Source organism: Manis javanica, chromosome 6, assembly GCF_040802235.1.
Source record: "Manis javanica isolate MJ-LG chromosome 6, MJ_LKY, whole genome shotgun sequence".
NCBI classification, from domain to species: domain Eukaryota; kingdom Metazoa; phylum Chordata; class Mammalia; order Pholidota; family Manidae; genus Manis; species Manis javanica.
In genome coordinates, this window is record NC_133161.1 from 143,604,580 (window position 1) to 143,632,326 (window position 27,747).

The 27,747-nt window shown below is 34.9% G+C and overlaps 1 protein-coding gene across 3 annotated transcripts in view; it reads right to left on the reverse strand.

The window, feature by feature from the left end:
* The window catches only part of ARHGEF12 (Rho guanine nucleotide exchange factor 12), a 138,137-nt gene that overhangs the window by 57,226 nt on the left and 53,164 nt on the right, over positions 1-27,747 (reverse strand). The window contains exons 2-4 of one of the 3 annotated variants that reach the window (XM_036992667.2): positions 10,304-10,327; positions 8,957-9,042; positions 7,320-7,376 (exon numbers count right to left, since the gene is read on the reverse strand). The exons of 1 other annotated variant lie outside the window; for it this stretch is intronic. In XM_036992667.2, coding sequence (XP_036848562.2) covers positions 7,320-7,376; positions 8,957-9,042; positions 10,304-10,327 — 167 coding nt within the window. The remainder of the gene's footprint in view (positions 1-7,319; positions 7,377-8,956; positions 9,043-10,303; positions 10,328-27,747) is intronic. One more of the 3 variants, XM_036992668.2, reaches the window with a different exon arrangement.

The following is a 27,747-nucleotide window of genomic DNA, read 5'->3' on the forward strand; positions in this document are numbered from 1 at the left end:
CTGACTGATTTTATTATGACTGGGGTAGGCTGCCTTGGATTTTCCTGCTCAGAAATATATTGCTCATCTATCCACACCATCAATTCAAAACACTTTTGTGTTAACGAACTCTTATCACTAATGCAAATAGTCCTTAAAAGTATGAATCCTTGTTTATGTCTTTGTCTAAGTTTTGTTTTGTATTAACAAATTAGCATATTAATTTTGGACGAGGAAGGAAAGAAAGAAGGGAAATTTTACAAGGCAGGGCTCCCTGTGACAGGTAACTTCAGAAGATGAGAGACAGCCAAGAAGACCTCAAGAACGAATCTTCCTCCTGCATGTTTTTCCTACATACCCAGACTGGGCTAGGTACCCCCTTAAGGATTCCTGCCGCACTCTCTACGTACTCTCATAGTACCCGTATTGCTCATAATTGACTCACATTTGTTTTTATCCTCTCATCGGATTACATGCTCTAAGAGTTCAGGGTCTCTATCTTGTTTACAGTCTTATCTTGGTACCTGTCTTATGTTCTGACAGAGAGGAAATTTTTAGAAATTGCTAATGAAGTAGTGAAAATTGGAATAGAAGAGGACTCTAGAGATGGATGGAAGCCCAGAAAAGGAGGTGATCAAAGAGAGAGAGAAAAAAATACCACCACACACAGTCAATTTTAGCAAATGTCCTAGGGTCCCAACAGACTGTTAAGGGTTGAGTAAATTTATCAGGATTACCTCAGAATACTGCAATATGTTTTCTCCAGTTCAAAACTGTTCAGCCTGATAACTTTCCCTTTCAATTCTGCTTCAAGAGGAGTGGACAAGCAACAAAGGACAGAGAGGAAAACGACAAAGAGCTGTGTGTGCATCCTGTTCACGTCTCCCCAACCCCACATTGTCTGTTTATTATTCTTATTCTATCTGCTGATGTGAAATTTGATGTATTTTAACATATAAAAATTACTAGACCAATAAAATGGAAAACATACTTCACATATACAGCCAATTCAGAATCTATAGAATTCAAATTAGTATTATTCTGTTCTTTAAATCTGTGCCATCTGCATAAACTTTAGATTTGGGGTCATAATTTACTGAAAACTAGTCTTGTCACACCATTCAAAATTCAGAAATACTCAGATGGTTAGATCTATCATTGTCCTTCCCACTCAAAAACCAAACAATGTTTTCCTTTTCTCTTGAAAGTAATGTTCTACTTGCTGTAGACCAAAAGTCATTTTAACCCACGAGAGGATGAATTCCACCCTTGACACTGAAATCACCAATAATGATGAAGTAATCATATCTTTGAAACGTTCTTTTTGACAAAAAAAAAACCAAATACTTCTTTGTTTTAGCAAATTTGTACTGAGCACATGTTATTTGACACTGCAATCTGTAGGTGTTGGGAGAAATACAAAACACCTAGACATCTTTGCTCTCAAAGGACTTAAAATCTGGGTGAAAGGACAATAGAAAAACAAATGGGGATACAAGGCCGTCTCACTAAGAGTAAGAACGAGAGTATGGTACGGATAACAGGTCATGCATGTGATAAAAGAAGGGAAAGATAAAAGTGGAGTTCTATCTCCAAAACAGCCATTTTCAAATTTCATTTAAAAAAAACCCACAAAAACCTTCCATCATTGTACTTTTTCTGTTTTTTACAAATACATATAGTCCATGGTTTGATTTTCCTCATTTCCTAAATCCCTTATTGTCTTGTATAGTGTTCATTAGTTGTAATTACCACACAAGTGTGTTTAACTCTGACCATGAGTTTTTATAAGGTTGTAAAATCTCTTTAATAAGAGCTTTACCCAAGCACTTGGTATGAAGACAGGTAGAGTGTTCAACAGATAAGAAATGATAAAGTTTAAAATTTGATAATGATAAAGCTTGACACTTAGTCACAGCAATATTTCTTCATTCTTATTGTTCTTAGTGCCATATGAAGATGTTGTTCATAACTATTTTTAAAATGTATATGGAATATTGGTAAACAAGTGTATATCTCCATTCTTGTACTTACCATAATGTATTACAATTCTTTCTTTTGTACTAGACTGTGAAGTTTTAGAAAGCAGGTCTTCTATGGTATCCCTATCCGTTACCATAGTGCCTGAAACAGAATACTCAATGGATATTGACTAAGTAAATTTGAATTTATTTTACACAAAAAAAATTTCAAATCATACTTCATCACTTTTTAAGGAAAAGTAAAATGATAGCCCTGAAAACTACATAATAGTTCTATAAGGACATAAATCTTCTGCCTTGGCTAAATTGTAACTAAAATAATTTGATTTCCTATCTACCCTAAAATAACTCCTCTAGTTACAAATAAATTTTTGTCTTTATTTCCTGTCCTTTAAGGCTTATTTATGATAGTCCACCTGGAAGCTGATAATAGATACACTCCATATCATCAGCGAAGTAGAGATGTTCTATTAAAGTTATGTTGTACTATACTTTCCTAAATTTTCTCTATAACAAAGGACATTTTTCTGTTCCTAAAAATGTGGTACTTGAACCAATATAACAAGATCGTACTCAGAAGGTAATTACCAATGATTACATTTTGAAAGTGAAAAAAATTAGGTCTTTGTAATGCTTTGGAGTGGGGAGGAGAAGTCATAAAAAGGTACTGTGAAAACGGTGAGGAAGTCCTCTCAGGTGTCACTGCAACACATTCCTGGGGAAAGGCAACAACTACAGTGCCAGCAGCAAGTCAATGAAAGCGGAGTGTTAAACCGTAAGGAAAATGCTGAACCTTCCTCTCTGCATTTACTTGAGTGAAGGCACATCAGTCTTTCTTTACCTTTGATTTTACTACATGACCAAACTTTTCTAAGTCTCACCTCTTAAGAATTTAGCTTCAGGAAAGGGTGTGGAGAAAGACGATGTGCAACCTTGTAAAAACAGCTCATTTTTAAACTGCTGCCAGACTTACATGTTTTATGAGTAAGACCTCAGATAATCCTTGGATTAAGAAGCTTTTTGATTCTAAAGGCACAAAGCTGCCAACAAGAGGAGCCTTAAGTTCTAACTATGCTGATTTCATTCTTTTAGACAATTAACAGCAATAAGCCTGTTTTCTAAGTTATATTTTCTTCTACATTAAAATTTATCAGAAGACAAGAAAAATCCAATGAAGATGAGTCAACATTTTTATTCCATCAATTCTCTTTACTAAAACACTTCATCCCAATTTCAACAATCACTCATTTAAAACTCACTTAATGAGTGCCTCCAGGGCGTCAGGCATTCATGGGAGATGCAAAGATGAATATAAATAAAAATAACCCAATACAATGCAGGATGTCAAAGTTCTGACAACAGAGGCTAGGCAAATCTAGGAAAGCCCTGTGCAGGAAGCAGCATTTAAACTGGACTTGAAGGCCGGGGGAGGATTCTAACAGGGAATTACAGGAGGTAAACCATTCTAGATGAAGGGGATGACATGAGCCAAGAAAGAATATCAAGCATATTTGGGAAATGAACATTCGGAGGAGAGTTTGGTACCTTTAGGTAAATCATGTAGATTAACGTATAATGATAAACTGGAAAAAAATTACAGCATATATTGATGACTATTTGTACTTTCCTAGCAAGTGAATGACCAAATCTTTAGTAACGTTAATCTGACAGAATTATATAGGACAATGGAGAAAAGGAAGTGAATCAATGTGAAACAGAAGTGAAAGACAGCTGCGAGTCTATTAAAATAGTCCTTTAACATGATGAACAGCTGAACAAAGCAACGGGGACGGAACCAACAAGCGAGGAATGAAAAACAATGGGATGTGGCATCAATGCGACCTGGCAAGTAGTCGACTACAAATGACAAGGGAAAGGGAGAAGTCAAAGGTAATTAATAAGACCAGGGGAATGGAATGACAGCGCCGTTTAAAGAGTCGAGGAAATCAAGGGGAAGATTTTCTAGCCATAGGGAACAATGCTGATTTTCAGATTGGTCACTGGGAATTTGAAGGATAGTCAGAGTGAAAGCATCGCACCATGAAAACTGTAGGACTGGAAATAGGGAGACAGACCAGGGACAGAAACGTGGGTCACGCCTATTTGTAAGAAGGGCAGAGCAATCAAGTGAAGAAAAGAGAAAACAATTACAAGGATAAAAAAACAGGTTAATGCATTATTATAGAAACCAAAGAGAGGACATCAGTATTGCCAATGGCTCAGAGGGAAGGTGACAACTGAAAGTTCACAGATTTGTCAAGTAGGATATTTTGATTCACCTTCCAGATAGTAAGTGTTCAGAAGTCAGATTTCAAGAGTGAATGATTTATGAGGACACAGAAGGTTCATGTTGTAGAATGCCCTTTCCAAGACTGAAGAAGAAAGCAGAATTAATTATGGGAATAAAAATGAAACAAAAACTTTTCTTTTTTATAGATATGAGAACCTGAATATGAGCAAGATAGGATTTTTAAAAAAATACCACTCTGCTGTATCCAAACCAGGATATTTCAAATACAAACAGTTTGCTTCTGTTATTTACTGATGTTTGTGCCCCAACCCCTCCCCGGCCACCAAAATTCATTTGGTGAGCCCTAACCCCTAAAGTGATAGTACTGGAGGTGAGGACTTTGGGAGCTGATTAGGGTTAGATGAGGTCACATGGGTGGGGCCCCAGGAGGAGATTAGTAGCCTTATAAGAAAAGACACCAGAGGCCTTGTCACCCGCCCACCCCCACCCTGCCTTCACGCCCCCTCCATCCCCACCCACCACCACGTGGCTGTACCAGGGAAGGGCCCAATGAGGACAAAACAAGAAGGTGGCCATCTGCAAGCCAGAAGAGCTCCCACCAGAACCCAGCCATGCTGGCACCCTGATCTCAGACTTTCAGACTCAGAAAAATAAATCTCTGTGGGTTAAACCAAGTCTCTGGTATTTTGTTATAACCAGCCCTGGCAGAGTAAGACAGCTTCAAAAGATATGGCTTATTTTCTGGTACAAAATACAACCAGCTGGAATCTCTTCAAGAAATCAAGACAGAAATTAGGAAGAAGCTACACAGTCTAAGTCAAATTCCCTTACTAAATCTCTCATAGCCCATAAAACCCCACAACATTTCCCCATTACATTATGAGAAAAACAGAAAAGTAAGTATCTCTAAAACTGCAAATCAGAAAATAGATCTGAACATGATCAAAAGGCACAGAGGGAAAAATAAGGAGAAATGGAATAAACACTGACCTATGGCACCAGGCAGAAACTTAAGAAATGAATATAAAACAAACACTTGGTTTCCTTTTAAAATGAGCAAAGTAAATCTATCTCACAAAATAGCTCTAAAAATGGCTGAGAGCTTAATACAAATAATTTGTCAGTGAATAACTAGCATTTGTTTTGAGTATCCCACTAATTAACTTTACCCCAAGAAAAGACAATGTATAATCTCAAAAGTTAGAAGTGGATTTGTTAATACAGTAATGTCACCAGTATTTCCTAGCTTTCTTTGACTCTAGACACACTAACTGCACAAAGTCTGAAAAGTCTATTCACACAGGTGATAAAATATTTGTAATGTCAAAGAGATTTAAATTAGCGTGCTAACTCTGTTCTGATCAACTCATCCCTTAAGTGCTTTTTGAGGACTCATGGAGTAGTTCCTTCTAAAAAAGGCATTTCAAGGGTTCTCAAGAAACAAACACACAAAGAAGCCACACCTTCCTTCCCCATTACCACTTAAAATGTTTTTATTGCTAGCAAGCCAATGGCATGTCTGAACTAGTGTTAATATTCCTGTCACTGGAATATTAACACCCAAATCAAATAGCAAGTCTTTGCACACATACCTAATCATCTGATCACCCAAAGCAAAGAATAAGTTTTTGCAAACATAACACAGATCTAGGAGAATGGTGGGGAGATGAAGTACTACACTGCAGTGGCTACTGGAAAAGAATGGAGCCATGAAGAAAGTATTCACATTCCTAAGGAAACACTAAACCAAAGAGAGCTCTCTGTACAGAACAGAAGACAGAGTCTTGAGAAATTCAGAAGCTATTTATTACTTATGTGTCGTCAAATACTTTGGAGGGAAGGAAAAGCATAAATTTGACATACCATACAGCATAATATACATTTCCTGTTGAAACACTATAAAAGGTGTAACTATATGGAAAAAGCATTGGTCACAAACACCCATGCAAAGAACTATGTGTGTCTATCTTACACAGAGGCATTAACTGGTTTATAAACAAACACTGAGTCTTCATAATGTACAAAAGTATCTGATATTATGGGTTCAAGTCTCAGGAGATATAAATTATAGTGTCTTAAAAGGGAGGGAGGGGCATTTTTCCTAGTTTCTTTGCCTTTCATGTATCTCAAACTAGGCAACAACTGCACCTGGGCAGACTTCCACTTGATAGACTTTTGGTTCTATTGGAGAAGACCTGGTTTTCCTTTGAGGCCAAATTTGGAATCTTCTTAAAAAGAAGTAATTTATTAATCTTTCAGAGATTATTTTAAAAGTCTTGGTTCTAGGAGATGTGCTTCTACTATTCACTTTTCTCAAAAAACTAATTAGCTACCAAAACAAGGAAATAGAGCAGGTAAAACTATGCAAAGGAAAAGGAAAAATATGTATGAACTTCACAAACATGATTTATTTTATCTTTAGAAGACAGGGCACATTCTGGAAATATTAGTGTTTCGATAATCTGTTGCAAAAATTGAACATTGAGGTTAAATATTTAAAAGGTGCCATTTTGAAATGTTCCCGTTCAGAATAAGCTTCAGGAAAACTTATAAAAGATGTAGACGAATCCTTCAAGCTACAAAAGTAAAATACTTGAGGAATTTGTGCTCTTGTGGTTAGATTATACAAGCTCAGCATTTCCAGATAATGAGGCAATTAAAAAGTGAAATAAAAATTCCAAAGAACTGGTAACACATCTAAATCACACCACTACTATACTTAGAGGAAAAGGCAGGTGGCATAAAATTCTACATGATCCGAACTGCAAAGAGGACATGGAAAGAAGATGCCAAGACCTCAAAGCCCATCCATGTTATTTCGAGGAACCTGATCCACACATATTAGAGATAATCACTTTCCTAACGTAAACCAGATCAAAGAGAAGGTGGTAACGCGGCCTATTCTTACTCTACAATGTTAGTTTCTAGCAACCTTAGGTTTCCACATAACAGCCACATTAAAACCCAGGCTCCCTTTCCCTGCAGCAGATCATGCCATGCAGAGCAGACACAAGGAAGGCTGCAGTTATTAAGGAAAAACAAAAAAGAAAGAAACAGCATGAAGCAAGCTCCCAGGGTGCAAGGCTGAATTGGCTCCATCAGCTTACCATATATCTCGGATCTACTCTCCTCTGAACTAGACTTTGTCTTCTTGGAGGAGCTATCTGCACAAGAGCGGGAGAAAAGGAGAGAGATATAGAAAATATGGAGACCAATGTAAGGGGAAAAATTCATGGGGGGAAAAAAGAATGAATCATCATCAAGTTAAATCGTGCAAACACAGTTTGAATATCACAGGTGACAGCACTTAGAATAGTCACGAACAGCACAGGTAATGACATATATTGAAGATTTTTTTTTTTGAAGAAAAGACAGCACAATAAAAATATGTTCAAACAAAACAACACATGAATAGTCTACAAAATATATCATCTGACAACTGTAAAGATGACAACTGAAAGCTGTAATAATTGCATTAGAAAACACTGCGTATCATTTTGCTCTGTCTGTCTTTGGAGATGGGACATTACAGATGAACAACACAGGGTAAGTCAACCTAACAAGATTATACTGCTTTTATGAACATAGGACAGAAACCTGTGACCCTCATCAGTAAAACAATAACAAATCATAATACAAATGAAAACTTCTGAGCCCCATGTCAAAGTCAGGTGTCTGAAATACAGGTATCTTTTCACAGAGATCCAGATGTACGTATTACACACTCCCACCAGAACCTCCTAAACTGATGACTAGGATTTCATTTTTATCTACTACCCAAGATGCAGGCAAATTATTAGCTATCCAACTTCCTAGTCTTTCCTTCCTAGATAATATTTATAGTATTTTTTCAAAATAAAAGAGTGGTTTATACTAAAAGTATGAAGCATCTTAAATATATACAAAAAAACTATTAAAAATTAAAATTTTTATACTTAAATGAAAATGTCTAAAAAATAGATACATTATATTTACATATCTGAGACCTTAGCATTTACTAACTTTATCTTTGACAGAGGAACCAGTATATGCACAAATAGACACATATCAGTTTCAAATGACAAAAGCAAAATTATCAAGTAATTATTATGAATCAAGTACTGAGTGAGTTTACAAGGAATAATTAAAGCCTGTTTTACAAAAGAATTCAATAAAAACATGTAAAATTAAGGATATAAATAGTCAAAAGTCTACTTAACGTGAAAACTCCAGGAAAGGTCAACACTACTGAGGTTGAAAGACTCTGAGTTCAGAATATGTTTTAACTGAAGAAAAAGGGATCTCTATTCATTTGCTTACTCTCAGATGAGATGATCATTAATTTTTGAAACTGTATTTCATCCAATACTCCAATTTACCATGATCACGCCTTAAGTTTTAAATGACTACAAAAATCTGTGATTGCTATGGCCTTGATTTTATGAGAGACCACTGTTTATACTTATGATTTATCTCAGTACTAAGTCATTGGTTTGACCAAACCTCCAATTATGACATAACAATCAGCTGTATTATCATTTTAAAATATAATACACTCTACAATTATGCTTCCATAGTGGAATCCATAGTGTTGAATGTTAAATATGCTTGCATTGCTCAAATGCAAAGGTTTTATGTTACAACACTGAAGAGTCCTAAACAGATCAAATAGCTATTCCTGGGTGTTTCCAGTAGGTATGTAGCCTAAGCTATATTACTCTGAACTTCACTACTCTCAATATTCTTTGGGAGAACAGTATTTTACCTGTGGGATCAAAATCATGTGATGCACTGCGCTCAACTTTCTGCTTCTTATCTGTTGGTGACTCTCGGTTCAAAATACTTCCATGCCTAAATTAAATCAAAGCAATCAAATATTACTACATGCAAGTCACTAGAATAAAAACTTAACTTAGAAATCCCAAGTGTGTCTTACAAAAAGAAACCAAGAAATCAGCTTACTTTACACAGTCTCACAAGCTCTCTTTGTTTTTCAAAAACTTTTAAAATTCAGTCTATGCTATGTGTAAAAAAGAGTCTATTTACTTAGTTACAAAAAGTGCTTAAAAATAATCAAAGTAGTATTTAGTATTAAAGTTTATTTTATTCTTAAAAATAATTGTTTAAATTCTTTTCACGGTTTTTATAGGTTACTATTATTTCCATTTAACAGATAAGAAAACAGTACCTAAAAGTAATTAAACAGATTCCCCAATCCTATATATACTATCATCAAGTTCAAAATCACTGTGTAAACAGAGCATAGATAAAAAAAAAAATCTTAGGCAAGTCTCACTTAAAGCCTGCCTATAATTTTAGCCATAGACATTTTAGCCAGGACCAGGTGACATTAGAATTATTATTTTCCTTAGAGCTTACCGAATTAAAATGATTAGAAAAGGGCTGGGCAGTAAGTAAGACCATAACTATAATGCATACACCTCTAATTAAATGAAATGCCAAAATTAGCATTTGCCTACACTTTCAATAAAAATGATACAAGTATTAGAATAATAAGAAATGAAACATAACCTACATTTTAAATAATACTTATGACAATTAAGATGAGAGAGAGATGTTCAAGAACCAGTACTGAGGAAAAGGCATTTAATCCCGAGAAATGAGTAAACATGGCGATATGGATATAGGCATAGACAATATTTGAACATTTTGAATCTTTTTCCTTTACCATTTTAAAATAATCAAGAGTGATCTAATTTGCCAAAGTTCATTAACTAAAGGCAGTTATAGTTACCCTAGTGATAAAACACATCAAAAACTGGCAATCCATTTACACTCCCCAAGCTCCTCACAACTGAAAACAGTCACAATAGATTTTAAAATTAAATCTCTTCATAGGGAGTGACCTTAAGTATCAATTTAAACAAACTTTTTAAATGTTTGTAATAAAAACACTGAAAATGTTATCAAAACAATATCATCTTCCAGAGAAAAATGCAACCCGTTACATTTTAAATTTGTAAAACATTTTGAAATTTTAAACTACCTAAAATCCACATTTTCACAAACCATAAAAATCCACCATAATTTCAAAGGAATGCTTCTAATTAAAATTTTAGCTAAACATGTAAGTTGCAACTGAACAACTTACCTTATAGGTTTTTTGAGGGGAAACCTGAAACAAAAAGGGAAAAAAAAATAGATGTGGTTATTTCACTTGTTACTAGATGTATTCATTCGACTAAACCAGAATAAGGGATTTAAATCCTACCCCACTTTCCTAAAGCAAAATTCAACAAATAGGTGGAGTAAGTAAGAGAATCTTAACTATGTTGCTAAATCTTAAATTGCAGGTGTTTTTTACCATCAGCCATCCCTGAGTATGGGCTCTCTTTTTAAAAAACCCAAACAAGAGGAGCAACAGTTAAATTTATTGAGGGGCTTACTAGATGCTCAGCACTATTCTTAACTGTTTGCATGTATTATCTCATTTAATCCTAAAATATAACTATGAAGATATTATTTCCATTTCACAGATTTTTTTTAAATTGAGGCAGAGAGAAATATTTCATTCTTAAAGTATTATATATTAAGTTTCCTAGCAAGGAAAGTTGCTTCCTGACCATCACGTCTCTCTTCCCCCCAAAATATCTGGGTGATTAATGCTATACTGATGTGTCTCATCTTTGATCATGATCAAATCATTGATCTTCAATTATTTGTGTTTAGATTTAATAACACAAATCTAGAAAAAATTACCATTGGAGTACTACCAGTTACTAAAAATATGTTCCAGAAGTAGAAAACAAAGGGCACTTTTTTTTTCTTTCAGTTCTGTATGCTGTAAGAGCCACAGCATTTCCTCCCAGTAGTTTTTTTTTTTTAAAGAAATATTACTGGAGGCTTCTTGGTAAGAATTTGCTGTTATGCATAAATGTTAACCTAGGTCTTAAGGAGTCTTTTCAAATTTCCTCCCATTTCTCTTTTCATTTCTGTCCTTTTTAGAAATTATCTCAACCTATGGCATCTTATATAATGATTATTTAATCTATGTAATAAGAATAGGGATTATTAAGAATATCAGTAAAATTGGGTTTTTAAAAAAAGGTTACTAGTAAGGATATAAATAAATATACAACAATGATACTTGAATGACTATTGTACTTGGCATGGAGGTAGTTTAGTTTAAAAAAACCTCTAAAGTACAAGTTTAATTACAGTTCCCTTTAAGCCCTCTATGAATCAAAATTAATCCAAAGAAAAAGACAAAGTATCAAACAACTTCCCTGATAAGTGACAACATGTTACCTCATAACAAGGTTAAGAACAGCAAAGAAAAGGGGTTCCAGGATAGGAGGACACTGCCCTAGACAATATACTGATTACCAAACATTACCAAATCTTCAGAAGTAAGAGTTCCTAAGTAGTCCATCCTGACTTCTTTTTTGGCAGGGGAGGCTAGTGGAATGGGAATGTTTTTTAATTTACAGATGAATATAAAAGTTGACAAGAAGAGAATTCCCAACTAAGTTTCTGCAGAAGATAATATCTGCAGTTAGCAACCTCGGCTACCCTCCCTGCCTGATGGACTTCACCAAAATACCTATACCAGACAATACTGCTTGCATCAGGGAGAGCCCAGGGAGATGCTGGTAAAGAATCCTGGAAACTTCCACACTACTGATTGCAAGCCAGCTTCCTGAGCTATTTTCTCTCTCAAGAGAATAGAAAAGGAGGGGAAATAGAGGACAAAATGGAATGAAAAGATGAAGAACAAGGACCACCCTACAGCATAACTTCGTATAATCTTGTCGCCACATTCATAAAGTACAAAAAAAACCTTTCTGAAACAAAATGTTTAAATCACAATGCTTTTTCTCCAATTACTATTTTCCACGCTTAGCCCAACATCAGACTGATAACAATTCTGGTATAGAAAATCCTGTATTTTCCAGCCCCTGTCCCTTATACAGGCCAATCATAAAATCATGACAATCTCCTTTGGTTAGGTATTTCTGAAGAACAGCTCTATCTGAACACTGACATAATGTTAGATGTGTTTGACCTAGCTGTATCTGGCTTTTGAAAATATCATACTGATGACTTGGTTGGACAGTTAGCCAACAATGAACATGTTTGTGCATATTTATATATGTGTGTATGTATTTTTCTAGATATAAGACAAAATCAAAGCACCAATAAAGAACCATAATAAATGGGTTACCAGGAATTGGAGCCATTGGGGAAAGGTGACTACATGTCCTTACTTTTGATTAGCTTTACTAAGCATAACTTACATGCCAGAAATCCTAACCAAAGGCCTTAGGGGTCACAATACACTTACAAATTCTACTCAGGATGTCCTCGCCTTGTTAGTTTTGAGCTCTAATATTAAAGCCCTAGGTAGCAATATATAGAGGCCTCCCCAATATGTTATTTTACAGCACAGATATGATTTGGTAATTAAGTAGCCCTAACCCGATAAATAACACATCCTGGAGTAAAACTTACATTTTCAGCTATGTTTAACTACTCTACAGTATCTCTACACATAAAAAATTTTGCAGTTGGGATATCCCTTTAAGACTGTTAAACATTATTTCTTCTGGATAAAAAATTTGCAAAGGACTGTCCAAGTTTTGTGTGATCACATATTTACTTATAATAAATAGCCTACTAGAAATCACATTTTTCTTTTACTGATTTTGCTGAGGAAACAGCTAGCCTTTTTTTTTTTTATCACATTCAAACATTAATTCCTACCCTTTGTGTCCTCCAAAGCGTTAGATAATTTTTCCTTGGGTTTAGTTATGATGAGGAATTTGGGAGTCTAGATGGTTCCTAATAAGGGATGACTGAAATGAAGGGGAGGAAGTTAAGTAAATTTTGCCTATGTTGGATACTGGTCAAGCTTTCATTAGCAAATAGTGTCAGCTACTAAGTTTAGAATTTTAAATAATTCCATTGTAAGATACATCCTGATTTTAGCAATGTTAAATGCAGGGGGGAAACCCTGTGCACTCTGGAATTAATGAAATACAGCACTATTTTAATGGAATCCACTCCAGTGAAAAGAGTCATTAGACAAATAACTGTAAAATAGATAACAATTAGGACAATTTTGAGGCTTAACCCTCATAAAGTGATGATAAACATCAGTGTAAAAATTATTCTATTCCAATATTGTTACAGTCAATGAAAATTATGTGTGAGCTCAAGGCCTTGAGGCATAAACTCCTAAGAAAAAACGTAACTAGGGTCATATTGTACTTGCACAGTTTGGAAGTGCTTGAACTTGGGCAAGCTGCTTAACCTCTCTAAGCATCATATGTAAAATAGTGATGATACTAGTACCTGCCTCACAAATTTGTTTTGATGATTGAATTAGAAAATGGGAAGCATTGCTCAGCACACAGTAACCACTTAATTGTTATTAGCTATTAGGAAGAACAAAAATAAAATCTGAACTTCAGAGGTGTAACATGACATTAAATAGAAAAGAAAAAGAAATACTAACAATATTCAAATAGGTCTTTAGCTCAGTAAAATCCACAGAAATGCCTAATTCAAAGCAAGGGACAAAACCATAGATTTAACTCACCAAGTTGTAATATATAATAAAATTAACATAGATACTCAAGTTAACAAACTTCCCAGATGCTACAGGGCATCTGTAGAAAAATCATCAGGTTACAATCAAAACTTTTAACTTCCCCGGCAAGAAGGATCAGTGATCTTTTTTTTAACCTAGTAAAATTGTGTTGACAATACCTGCTACTTAGCAAAAAAATCCACTGTTTCCTCATCTCCTTAGAAATACCAAGAATGATTAAAGCATTAATCTGGGAGATATTAGGTATTAATCTTGATAACCTGTAGATAATCAAGGTTTTTTTTCATTTATCTATTTCTACAAAATAATTCAAAGTCTGAAGCATAATACGAAACTGAAATTACTCCAGTGTGAAGATGAACCAGCTAGCTCTAGTACTATATCATTTTTCACAAAAAAACAAAACAGCTAAAAAGGCATTTGTCTGTGATACATAAGCACCCTTAAGTATAGGGATTTAGAACCTTGTGCTGACTTCAGCTAAACTGTTAATTCAATCTTCAGATCTCTGGACAGTAAGATTCATAGGACCAAAGGTAGTAAATGACCACTACCATTCTCCTCCCTCCAAAAAACAACCAGTCATAAATCCTTTTACCATCTACAATTTATAAATGATCTAGCTTAGAGCCACTAAAAGAACTAAAAATTAAGGAACTAGTCCCCAAAAAGGGTCTGAACACTACCACTGAATTTTTTTGTAAGCACGGAGATCAAAAGGATGAAAACCTGTTAGCAGAGCTGGCAATAAAAATTAATTATATCAGAAAGGCTCTAAAGCAGAAACTACAGCTGACAGAATGACTCATGGAGAATTTTTCATGGTGTTATTAGTTTTAAACCTCTAGACCTTGCAAAACAAACCACAAAATGACAAGGACCAAGGAGCTGAGTTCTCATATAAAATCCAAAAATGATTCACTAGAATGTAATGTAAGATCTCAAATTAACTTCTTAAATATAGTTTAGTATATACCGCCACCTTGACTGAAGAATTAAACACATGACAGATCCTTAGGAAATGTCTCTTCTTTCCTGGACACACTTCGGCAAATCAAATAATAGTATAGTAAATTCTAAATTATTTTAATTCCCTCTGCCAGAGCTATCACAAATTGCATATTGGCTATTTTTGAACTTGGAAAAGTAGTTCACAGTTAAAATAACAGCTTATTAAAGACTTATTTCCTTATTGACAATCTGGAACATGATCACTTTTGTGAATATTTCCTTCAAGTTTTCTAAATAACTTTCCTTTGAGATCATGAGTATCACTTTTGACTTACAGAGTATCTTTTTAGACTTTCAACTGTTAGTTTCAAGAACTGCTAGAAAAAAATATGAGACCCTCAAACTACTTAAGTATCCTCATCACATTCAACATCATCAAACCATCAAATCCATGCTTACAAAGGAGATATTAACATCAATAAACAAATATAAGCAATAAACTAGACTCTACAGAATAACCTCATTTCATAAAATCAGGACAATGCATGATTTCACCTGGTAGAGACTTAAACCTTTATCTTGTTTCAAAATTCTCAATTTCAGGATATGTTTGGAGAGGTGGTTCAAGATGGTGGTATAAAAAGATCCTTAACTCTCCTCCATGGATGTAATAAATCTATAGCTGCATATGGAATAATTTCCTCTGAAGAGGTTCTGAAATGATGAACGCTAGATGAACAGTGCCTCAACAAGAAAGGATAAAGGGCCACACTGAGATGGGCAGGAGGGGCAGAGACATGCTCTTGCCAAAATCCCACCCCAGGTACAGTGACCCACAATTAGGAAGGATGTCAAAAATGTGGAACTTTTCCATGAGCAGCAGGAGGTCTGTGCCCCATGTCAGGCACTCAACCCTTGGGTCCTTCAGCAGGCAGATGAGCCCCCAAAACATAAAATGAATGGGGATTACATCCAGGAAAACCACAGAACAGTAGGGAATAGAGAACCCATTCTTAAAGGGCTCACAGGCAAACTCATTCCTCTAAGACCCAGAGCAAAAGCAGTAGTTTGAAAAGGTCTTATGTGAAGGAAAACTACCTCCTAATCTGAAAGCAACTCCAGAGAGGCAGGAACCTACTGGGAATCTCTCCTGGAATGGAAGCACTGGTGGGTGCCATTTTCACAATCATAATCTACCTTGGTAATGCTGGCCTGGCAGGTACCATTTTGGCAATCTACCTCCAAACTGCTAGAGCAGGTAGGTGTGCCCTATGCCCCCCTGCATCACAGCCATGGCACAGCCAGGTGAGCGCCTTGTCCCCCCGCCACACTGTAGCTGCAGCCCAGCACAGATGGCAGGCATGTGCAGCACACATAAGGGACATCCCTTAAGCACATGACTCTGGTGGCCAAGGGGAAATGTGCTTCTGAGCCCCATAGGTCATCTCCTACTCAAGGCCACTCCTTCAAGACAGGGAGAGGGAGTTGTTTCACCTAATACATAGAAACAGACACAGAGCATCAAGCAAATGAGGAGAGAGAGGAATATGTTCCAAATGAAAGAAAAAGACAACATCTCTGAAGAAAACCTTAATGAAACAGAGATAAGATAATCTAACTGAAAAACAATTCAAAGTAATGCTCATAAAGATGTTCACCAAACTAAAAAAGAGAAGAATGAACACAGTGAGAACTTCAACAGAGGGACAGAAAATATAAGAACATGACACACAGAAGCCACAGAGCTGAAGAATACAACAATTAAACTGAAAAATACGCTGGAGGAGCTCAACAGCAGGCTGGATGAAACAGAATGAATCAGTGAGCTGGAAAGACAGAGCAACAGAACTCACCCAGGTAAGCAGCAAAAAGGAAAAGGGGAGCAAAAAGTGAAGATACCTTAAGGGACCTACAGTACAACACTAGAGGAATAACATCTTCATTACAGGGATCCCAGGGAGACAGAGAAGGGGACAGAACACTTATTTGAAGAAATAGTGGCTGAAAACTTCCCTAATCTGGGGAAGAAAACAGACATCCAGGTTTGGAAGCCCAGGTTCCAAATAAGACAAACACAGAATGATCCATATGAAGACACATTAAAACGTCAAAAGTTAAAGATGAGCAGAGTCTTAAAAGCAGTAACAGCAAAAAGCAACTCTGTAGGTATAAAGGAAAGCCTGTAAGCCTATCAGCAGACTTCAGCAGACACTGTGCAAGCCAGGAAGAGTGGCGTGACACTCGAAGAACTGAAAGGGAGAAACTCCCAACCATGAATCGTCTGTCACTCAGAGCAGGAGGAGAGACAGGGTTCAGAGAAGCAAAAGCTAAAGGAGCTGTCACCACTAAACTGTCCTTACAAGAAACACCGGAAGGACTTCTTTAAGCTGAAAATAAATGGTACTAGTTAATGAGAAGAAAGCATACAAAAGTAAAAATTTCACTGGAAAAGGTAAATATATAGTAAAGGTAATGGATTACTCACTTATAAAAGCAGTATGAGGTCAGGGGGAAGGGGAGGGGGACTGGTGAACCACAGTGATGTACATTTGGCGAAATTTAAAAAAAGAAAAAAAGCAGTATGAAGTCAAAAGACAAAAGTAGTAAAAGTAACTAAAATTTTAATAATTAGTTGAGGGATATATAAAAGAAAAATGTGACTGTGACATAAAAAAAACAAAAAAAATGGGTGGGGGGAGTAAAAATGTAGTTTTGGAATGTATTCAGATTTTAGTTGCTATCAAAATAGATTGTTATATACATAGGCTGTAATATGTGAACCTCACAGTAACCACAAAGCAAACACTTATTGTAAATACACAAAAGAAAATAAGAAAGGAATCTAAACATAACACTAAACAAAATTACCAAACAAGAGAGAAAGGGAAGCAACAGAGAGGAACTACAAAAACAGCCAGAAAACAATCAACAAAATGGCAGTAAGTACATACCTATGATAGTCACTTTAAATATAAATAGGCTAAATTCTTGCCTATAAGACTCATTTCATAAGCAAATAGACACATATGCTAAAAGTGAAGGGATGGAAAAAGATATTCCATGCAAATGTAAATAAAAAGAAAGCTGGTATAGCTATACTCAGACAAAATAGACTTCAAAACAAAGACTGTAATAAAAGACAAAGGACAATACATAATGACAAAGGAGGCAATCCAGCAATAAAAGATAACAGTTATACACGCACCCACCAGAAGAGCACCAAAATATATGAAGTGAGTATTAACAGACCTACGGTGAAAAACTGACAATGACTCAATAATCATAGGGGACTTCAGCACCCTGCTTACATCAATAGATCAGCCAGACAGAAAATCAATAAAGAAACATTGGCCTTAAACAATACACTAGACCAGATGGACTTTAATAGATATATAGAAAACATTACATCCCAAGGCAGCATAATACACATTCTTCTTAAGTGCACATGGATCATTCCCCAGGATAGGTCACGTTAGGCCACAAAACAAGCCTCAATAAATTCAAGAAGATCAAAATCACACCAAGCATCTTTTTTGATCACAATGGTATGAAACTAGAAATCGATTACAAGAAAATTGGAAAAAGACACAAAAATGTGGAGATAAAACATTCTACTGAACAACCAGTGAGACATCAAAGAAATCAAAGGAGAAATAAACCTAAAGACAAATGAAAACAAAAATATGGCATACCAAGATCTATGGGAAGCAGCAAAAGCGGTTATAAGAGGGAAGTTCATAGTAATACAGGCTTACCTCAAGGAACAATATATCACTTTTGAAAAATAGTAAAAATAAGAAAGGAAGAAAAAAAAGTGTTTTTAATCTGGGATGGGCATATTTCCCAACAGGATTTTGCATAAAATACATTAACAGTAAATGTTCAAATTTTGTAAATTGAAGTGAGAACTCTACAGAATTTATTAGGACAGGCTGCTTTCTGCAAATTTCTTAGTTTTTACCTTTTGCATTGAGGTGTCATTGAGACTAGCTCCAGCATTAATCTGAATTTGAATACTTTATTAAAATGTAAAATTAAATATAAAATATGTCAAGTAACATTTTCTATGACACAAAAAGTTTTCTTACATATCACTTTATCTCACATGTATATTTTCTTTTTGCACAATTTATTACAGCAAAACTCTACAGCATCCATAAAAATAGCACCTGTAGCAAGGAATACAAATTCAATAAGAAAACAAATTAAAATGGACTTATCTTAAATGTTCTTAAATATTTCTTACCAAGTGCCAAGACAAAGGAATAGGAACCTTTTTTATTCTAAAATCTAAGGAGTGAAACAACCGAAGTATACTAAGGTCCAAATCAGAAAGTATTATTCATGACATCCAATTACCTTTAGGTATTGTGCTTGATTTGCAACCATTCCTTGTAAACAAAGAAAGCTAATCACCACCATATCTATACCACAAAGCTAAATAGACAAGGACTTGCCCCCAAATCATAGTACAGGGAATCAGAAAAATATAAGCTTAGTTCCCATATACTCTAAAAATATTCACAATTTCCTTGAACTAAAGTAACAAAAGTCTATTTCTTGTGAAGAAATAAAACTTCACATACTTTCCAGAAAGAATTCTAAAGGAATAAGGCTTGAGCACATTCCATGTTTTCCACTTGCAATTTTTTTAATTATGTAAGAAATGTATTATGGGTAAATATTTTCATTACACATCCTTAAATTTAAGTAAGTCATAGCCCCAGCTCATGAAATATTTCTATACATAAATAAAATTTAGAGGCTATATGAATATAAAATACAAGCAAAGATGATAACACTACTAAAAAACTAATCATGCCCAGCATCATTACAATAAAGTCTATTTAACACACCTTCCACATCCATAAAAGTGTTTTTTTTTCTAAGGAAATTCTGTTTCATTAAAAAACTTTTACTGGCTATGTGTATAATGAATGCTCTAATAACACTTTTGCTTTTAAACCAAAGGTATTTATTTCTCTTCACAAATACTTTGATTCTGGCATCAAATATTAACAATTCCTCAGTTCCTCTAGGCTATCCATTTTAGATTATCATGAAACCACAGTTGCTGCTGCCAAATCTGAACACTTTAAACTTCCAAACCAGCACAAAGAAAAAAAGACCTCTGATTTTGTGGGGAAAGGTGAGAAAATTAATTATATGCATGCCATCTCACATTCTTCTACAAGCTTTTTTTTATCCAAAACCACGGAATTAGAGTTGGGGTATATTCTTATGCATAATAATGGCTCACCACACAGTACTGAATTTGGAAGGCTGGAGAAAAGGGGTATTTGAATTATTTTGACATTCTTCTTAAATCATCCTAGAGTTGGGAATCACTACAAAGTTTAGTTCAATTTAAGTTCACTGACAGTTCTATTTTCTCACTTAAATGCTAAAAATATGACTTATCCTAATAAACTTAGCATGTTAAGACCATTGACATTAATAATTTCTAAATAAATCTACATTACTAATACTATTTTTATAACTTTTTCAGGATTCTTCTTCTCTGGATTCAGGAATGAAGACTGTTATCTTTCCAAAAATGTAAGGTTTCCTGTAAAGCAATGGTTCTCTACTCAGTAATATGAAGGAATGTCTTTTCTTTATTACCAAAGAAATACATGTACAGGTTTTAAAAAATTATAAAATAGAAAACATAATTATCCATAATTTCCATACCCAGAATTTTTATATTTCCTCCATCTTTCCTTAAGATAATAGAGTTCTGTATTTGTATATGTCTATATTATATTCATTTATATATGAAAATTTTATTTTCATAAAAATTAAAGCATACTGGACATATTTGGTAACTTTTTAACTTAATAAAACATCAACATAATTTTACATTATTAAATATTTCCCATGAGCAATGGTTTCAAACTGCTGCGCACAATCCTATGGGTTCAAAAGAGGTTCCTCAGAGAAGCAAAGCGGGTAGTTAGGGGCTCTAGGTTCCCATCATCAGAACTGCTTAGTTTTTATTTATTTTACATATTGAACTTCCAAACAAGATAAAGATATTTTTTAAAAAGAGCTCTACATAATTCTTGATAGCTACCAAGTGCTTTGTGATATGGTTTTTTAATTAGTGTAACCAGTGCCCTTCTGTAAATATTTAGGATAGGTCCAGATTTTCACTATAATGAACAATGTAACAAAATATCCTTTTAACTCAAATTATGCACTCCCTCTTGATTCCTTAGGATGAACTTATAATAAGGAATCCACATGGTAGTTTGGACTAGAAAGTAAATAAGACTTTGTGTGTGTACCAGGTAAACAGAAAAGAGAGGATGCACCAGTTCCCCAGCTCAGTGCCATGGGAAAGACATTGGACGTCATGCCATTAGGGAAACAGCAGCAAAAGCTGAAAGAGCTGTTTTGGGAACAGATCTTGTAGGACAAAGGGCGAGGGTAACATTACCTTGGTGCTCAAGTGACAAAGTGTGGCACAAAATAGGTGAGAGACTCTACTTCCGTTAGAAGTAAAAACAAATAAAACAGGGAACCACATAATAATAATTAAAGGTATAATACCACAAATTGAATAAATGCCAAAAAGCTCCATTTGTATTTTATTAACAATACCATCATTACATTTCAAAAAAAGTAAACAGGCCTAGAAGATGCATTACTCATACAGTATGGAAACTTGCACTAAGTGCATATAGAGATTCATAGTTCCCTTGCACTAAACATGAAAGTAATCCTAAATTGGGAACCATTACATTGGTTACTGATTGAATCGTGTCCCCAAAAAAGGTACATTGAAGTCCTAACCCCAGGTACCTGTGAATGTGACCTCATTGAGAAATAGGGTCATTGCACATGCTTTTGGTGTCACAACTAGGAAACCTTTGCCTGACTCAAAGTCACAAAAATTTTCTACTACATTTTCTTCTAGAAGTTTAATGATTTTCCATTGTACTTTTATGTCTATGACTTATCTTGTACTAATTTTTGTATAGGATGTGAGGTCTAGATAGTTTTTTTTTTGCATATGGATATCCCATTGTTCCAGTATCATTTGTTGAAAAGACCGTCCTTTCTCTACTGAACTGCCTTTGCACTTCGTTGAAAATCAATTTTGTGTGTGTGTGAGTCTATTTCTGGAATACCACAGAGGTGAAGTTCCCTTCTCAGCACGTATCAAGAGAGAGACAGTATCAATATGACTTATTATTTGTAATGTTAACCTTGGTCACTTGGTTAAAGTAGTATCTGTGGGGCTTCTCCCTGAAAAGTGACTTTTTTTACCCCTTTCCATACTCTATTCTTTAGAAGTGAGTCACTAAATCCAACCCACAAGAGGGGTGGGAAAATTAATTTCTATTTCCTGGAGAAGGGAGAATTTACATATAACATTTCAAATTCTTCTGTAAGGAAGATTCATGTCTTCTACTCCACTTATTTATGCAATCATTTGTGACAGTATGAACTCATGTATATTTATTTTATACCTTGAGTTCTAGTTCAATACTACATTGTTTATTTTCTTGCTCAAATTGTTCAAGATTAAACCATTGAGCGTTCTCTCGGGTGGGCACCTTGGTCCCTTTGCCATGCCCCCTCTCTTTCTTTCTCTTGAACCCTTCCTTGTTTCTTGCACTACAAGGTGCTCTAGACTCATCTTGTGTTTTCCTTACTCCAGCTTCTAGAATCCACCATTTCCCCAAGGAGCCATTTTGTTGGAGAATGGTATTTAGAAACCAAGATCTGGGTGCTGGGTATGCTTGCTCTCCTGGGTTATTGCTCTATCTAGGCCCTCTTAGCAGACAGAGCTAGGAAATTTATGTGTATGTTAACTTGTGTATATACACACATCTGTAATTGTTTCTGTATACATATTAAGGGGATATATCTGATTCTAATCTGGCAATACAGGGTTCATTCATCTTCTTAACTCCCCTGAGTGAGAAATCTAGCCACTGCTAACTATGCTCCTAGGATAAACTCTACTTGATTTTGATTTATTCTTCTTTTTAATATGTTTATATATATATATGTATAAATACACACATCTATGTACATACATACACAGAAACATAATACACATTTTTATGTATATATACACACACACACACTTAAAAATATTTATTTTTTGCTGGGATTTATTAAAATTCCATGCCATATTTCATCTAAATTGTTAAGCTTAACAGTATAAAGCTATTTACAATATCCCCTTATTATCCTTTTTAATATTTGTAGAATCTGTAGTGATGTCAGTTGTTTCATTCCTGAGATTGGTAATGTTTGTCTTCTCTCTTTTATTCCTGATCAGCCTAGGTAGAGGTTTAACAATTTTATTCATATTCCCAAAAACACCTGCTTTTGCTTCCATTGATTTTCTTTGTTTTTCTGGTTTACTTCATTGACTCTTTTCTTCTACTTACTTTGGTTTTAATTTGCTCTTCTTTCTCTATTTCTTAAAACAGAAACTGATGAAATGAACTTTATCCCTAATAATATTTTTGCTCTGAAATTTATCTGACATTAACATAGTCACCCCAGCTTTCCGTTGATTACTGTTAACACGGCGTATCTTTTTCCATCCTTTTGTTCTTAAACTACAGGTCTTTATTTTTAAGGTGTTTGTAGGCAGCATACAGTTGGGCTTCCCTGTCTCTGCCTTTTAACTGTGGGGTTTATACCATTTACCTTTAATGGGACTATTAACATGAATAGGTTTAAGGCTATCATCTTGCTATTTGCTTTTTATTTGTCTCGTCTGTTCTTTGTTTCCCCTTTTGCTTTTGTGTATTTTTTCTTTCTTTTGGATTTTTATCAACTGATTTTTAAAACAATTTTAATATTTTGTTAACTTGACTGACTCTCTCACTAGACCTTAAATTATCTGAAGGTAACAACCAGGTTTTATCTTATTTTGTATTCTAATTGACTAGTATAGCAATGAGCATATACTTGAGAATTCGATGTTTACTAAATGAATCCATTCATTCAAATAATTTTTATTTAGAATTATAGAAGATATAGGTGGTTCCCAAACCAGAAGCTATAGCCTTCCTCCTAAGAAAACCCCAATTTTATTCAGTGATCCAGTACTTTACTCAGAGCCCAGCTGAGTCATGGGAAGCTGATTCCATTTGCAACAACAGACATGAACCTTTTTGGCTTAACCGTAATTCCACTTGTGGGTTCAGAAAGCAAATGTTCAGAAAGAGACAATGAGAATAGAAACAAAATTTACTGAAAACATCTGTGAAAGGATCTTCTTACTCTTAAGTGGGAAACTCACAAAAATTTTCCTCTTTCCCACTGGACATTAATAAGGGAGCAAGTAGCCCTGAATGCTACTTAGCATACATTCTTAACCATCAGTTTAAGATGAAGCTGATACTGACGGCAAGAGTAGAAAAATGGAAAGAACCCGTGCCAGTGACACAATTAAGCCACTATATCAAAAATCCCTGAACCAACCTCTGAGCCAGTACATGTATGCTTCTGTCAGTATGACTTAAGTTTCTTGTTACAGGCCAAACACACAGTAAGTTACACAATTAGCAATCTGTGCCAAGAACTGTTCTAGACATTGAAAGTTACATCAGTGGTCAGACAAGGCCTCTGCTCTCAAGACACTTACCTTCTACAAGAAGAAAAGAGACAAAACAAATAATCACACCAAATAATTTCAGACAATTGTAAGTGCTGTGAGAAAAGAAAAAGATTTCACTATGACTATATGGATTAATTTAGTTCATTTAAAGATCTCTAAGGCATTTGAGCTGAGACCTAAATGAGGTGAAACAGCAGCCATGAGAAGACCTGGGGCCAGAGAGTTAGAGGCAAAGGAAATAGCTAGTACAAGGGTCACAAGGGAGAAGCAGCTTAGTGTGTTTAAGAAACACAAAGTCCAGTCTGGCCTGAAATAAAGAATGACCAAGAGCAGTACTGAGATGAGATCAACAGATACAGATACGGGCTAGATAATGTAAGAATGTGAGCCATGCCAACAAGTTTGGATTTTATTCAAAGTACAATGGAAAACCACTGGAGGGTTTCAAATCATGACCTGATTTATGTAAAAAGGAGCACTCTGATGAATGAATAAACCCTTACATATTTAAACAAATTCCATCTATGTTTACAGTAACAGTGTATGTCTCCCCAAACATTAAATACTTACGAAGTACCTAATATGTAAAGAACACTACACAAAATTTATGATTCATTCTGTCCCCACCAAGTAGGAATTCCACATTATTTGATTAGGAAAACTTAGATTTTATTTAGGAAAAGAAGAATAAAATGAGAATAAAGTAACAAAATAACAGGAAGCATAGAGACTATTAAATTGTGATTTCTACCCTAATTTCTCTAGACAATGTCTGAAACTGGTAGATTTATTAATTTTTTTAAAGCGTAATATGACTGAGAGGCATTTGGTAAACTTAGAGCTATGGTTCAGCCATTTAGTCTCTGCCCAGGCAAGTGTTTCAGTCCTGTTCTAACACAAGTATTTGGATTTTTCCAAGAGCTGATGTCAGGGCTTTTCAGAGAGAAAGAACAGCATTTACAGGCCAGAAAAGGAAAAAGGGTTTCCCCAGCAGCTCTGCTCAATGTGGCCTTTGTACTGCTCCACTGCTAATGGCAGGAAGACCCTGCTAGATAAAGCTATTTAATTTAGTCCCTGAAAAAAATTCTACTCTGGGAGGGTGCACTGCCAGATTCTCCGTTAAGGGAACCCAGCTTAGTTTTCCATCCGTGATCAAACCCAAATCTAAATGGGCTCATCACCAGAACAAAGGTTTCTGAATTCTCATGAGAAAACCCATTCTGCTAAACGTGCATTTAAGGAGGAGGTGAAAGGGCTGGAAATAAAAGTGAATCAGAAAGGTAAAGAATAACACAGTACACTTTCACATTTCCTTGGTTGGATTCCCTGAAAAATATTCATTTGGTACAGTTAATGATTCTGTATCATCTTATTACGTTGATAGATAATGACCGTACTAGAGGGGGTGAGGATTTAATAATACTGGTAACTGTTGAACCACTGTGTTGTATATTTGCAACCAACATAAGATTGTATATCAATAATACTTTAATTTTTTAAAAAAAGCACTTGTGAGAAAGATATTGAAAATGATTTTTAAAAATTCTCATTTGGGAAGAACACTCACTACCTTCAAGTTACACTTGGTAGATAAACATTAGACTAGGCAGACTGCTCCACATACACGTCCTCCATTACCGATGATCGAAGTATTGATGAATAATTAAAATCATGGTAACAATAACTAAAACCTACTTTTGTAGTTTTACTTGAGTACTTACCATATACCAATACCTGCATTAAGTACAGATATATATATCATTTATTTTATATGTATCATTTAATTCTAACAATAATTCTAAGAGATAAACAATATTTTTAGCCTTACGTTATAGCAGAAAAATGTGGGGTTCAAAGAGGTTCAGTAATTTACACAAGTTACATAACTAGTAGATGGAGGACCTTGATACAAATCCTCAGTCTAACTAGAGTTCCTGCTCTCAACCTCTAGACCACTGCCTTATAATAAAACATTACCTTTCCTTTGTATTAATTTTTATAGTTAATTAAAAGTTTTCACATGAGTGAGAAGCAAAAATTTGGTGTAATTATGAAATTTTTAGCTAGAAAGGTATTCATACCCTTTATATAGTTTCAGGCTAAGATTAGCCAGTGTAAACTGGTTACCAAAGAACTCCCAATCCTACAGAATCTGCATCTCCAAATTCCAAAGCTTGGTGCAGAATTCACTTAATATCTACTTGCCATATATGCAATCTGCCAGCTAAGCTCCTAAACAGAAACTGGTTTTCACTTAAATATATTTATTCACAGCAACATTCTCACAAACAGCTCATTGCTTCAATAAATATGCATTAAATACCAGGTAAAGGCTGAAGAGAACAAAGCAGTTTTACCCCACTATCTCTCTCAAGACTAAAAGCAAAATTACAGGGGGAAAAAAAAATCCATCTTCCATCGAAGAAGGATATGATTATAAAATCACTAACTACAAAACATACTTGCCAAATCTGTTAAATTTTGGATCCACATCAAGGTCTTGGTACACTTGAACAGGAAACAACTTCCCTAAACCTAAGGATTACAGAGGTGAAATGTAGATCTGACTATCCTTTGATTAGGAAGACAATATCCAGTACAACAAGGGAGTAGGGGGCTCTACGGAGTCCCAGAACAACACGAACAAGTAAAATTAAAGGGGAAAAAAAAAAAGAAAAAACATGCCAAGACATTCCCAGGTTTAGGATACTGCTGGAGGTAAAGTGGAGATAACGATGGGAAGACAGCAGTTGCCACCAGAACAGAGCACAGAGAACCCTGTGACTTCAAGAACTCCGCTATAAACCACACAGGCCTTTTAAACACTGATAGAAAAGAACAGCAAGTAACCGAAAAACTGAAGAGTTAAGAGTTACAGCTAATACTTACTGTGCACATAACATGTGCCAGTAATTGTTATAACTGCATTATGTATATTTACTCATTTAATACTCAGTAAATGCTATTATCCCTATCTTATAAATGATGACACTAAGGCACAGAAAGATTAAGGAATATGCCCAATATCAGATAGTAAGCAGAGAAGCTGAGATATGAACTCAGACCTTACAGTTCTAGAGCCTTGTTCTTAATCACTATGATTTATAGGAATAAAAAGAATATTCAAAAATATGCTAGAAAAAAATTCCAAAAATAATTTGAATTTTAAGAAAGAACACACTGTACCCCACTAAAAACAGATACAAGATAACCAACACTAACACATATACTGCTAAAGTTATGAAAATTTAAGAATTTTAAATTTATGTATCTAAGCAAAAAAAATTCAAATCATGAGCAAGTATGAAAGATTAAGTTAGCCTAAAGATTCCTCCATAAGATTCCACATGCCAGAAGATATGACCTCAGTGTGAGAAAATAATGAAACAATGTCTAAAATTTCTTTTAAAAGTTTTTATTCATACTAGAAATTAGAGGT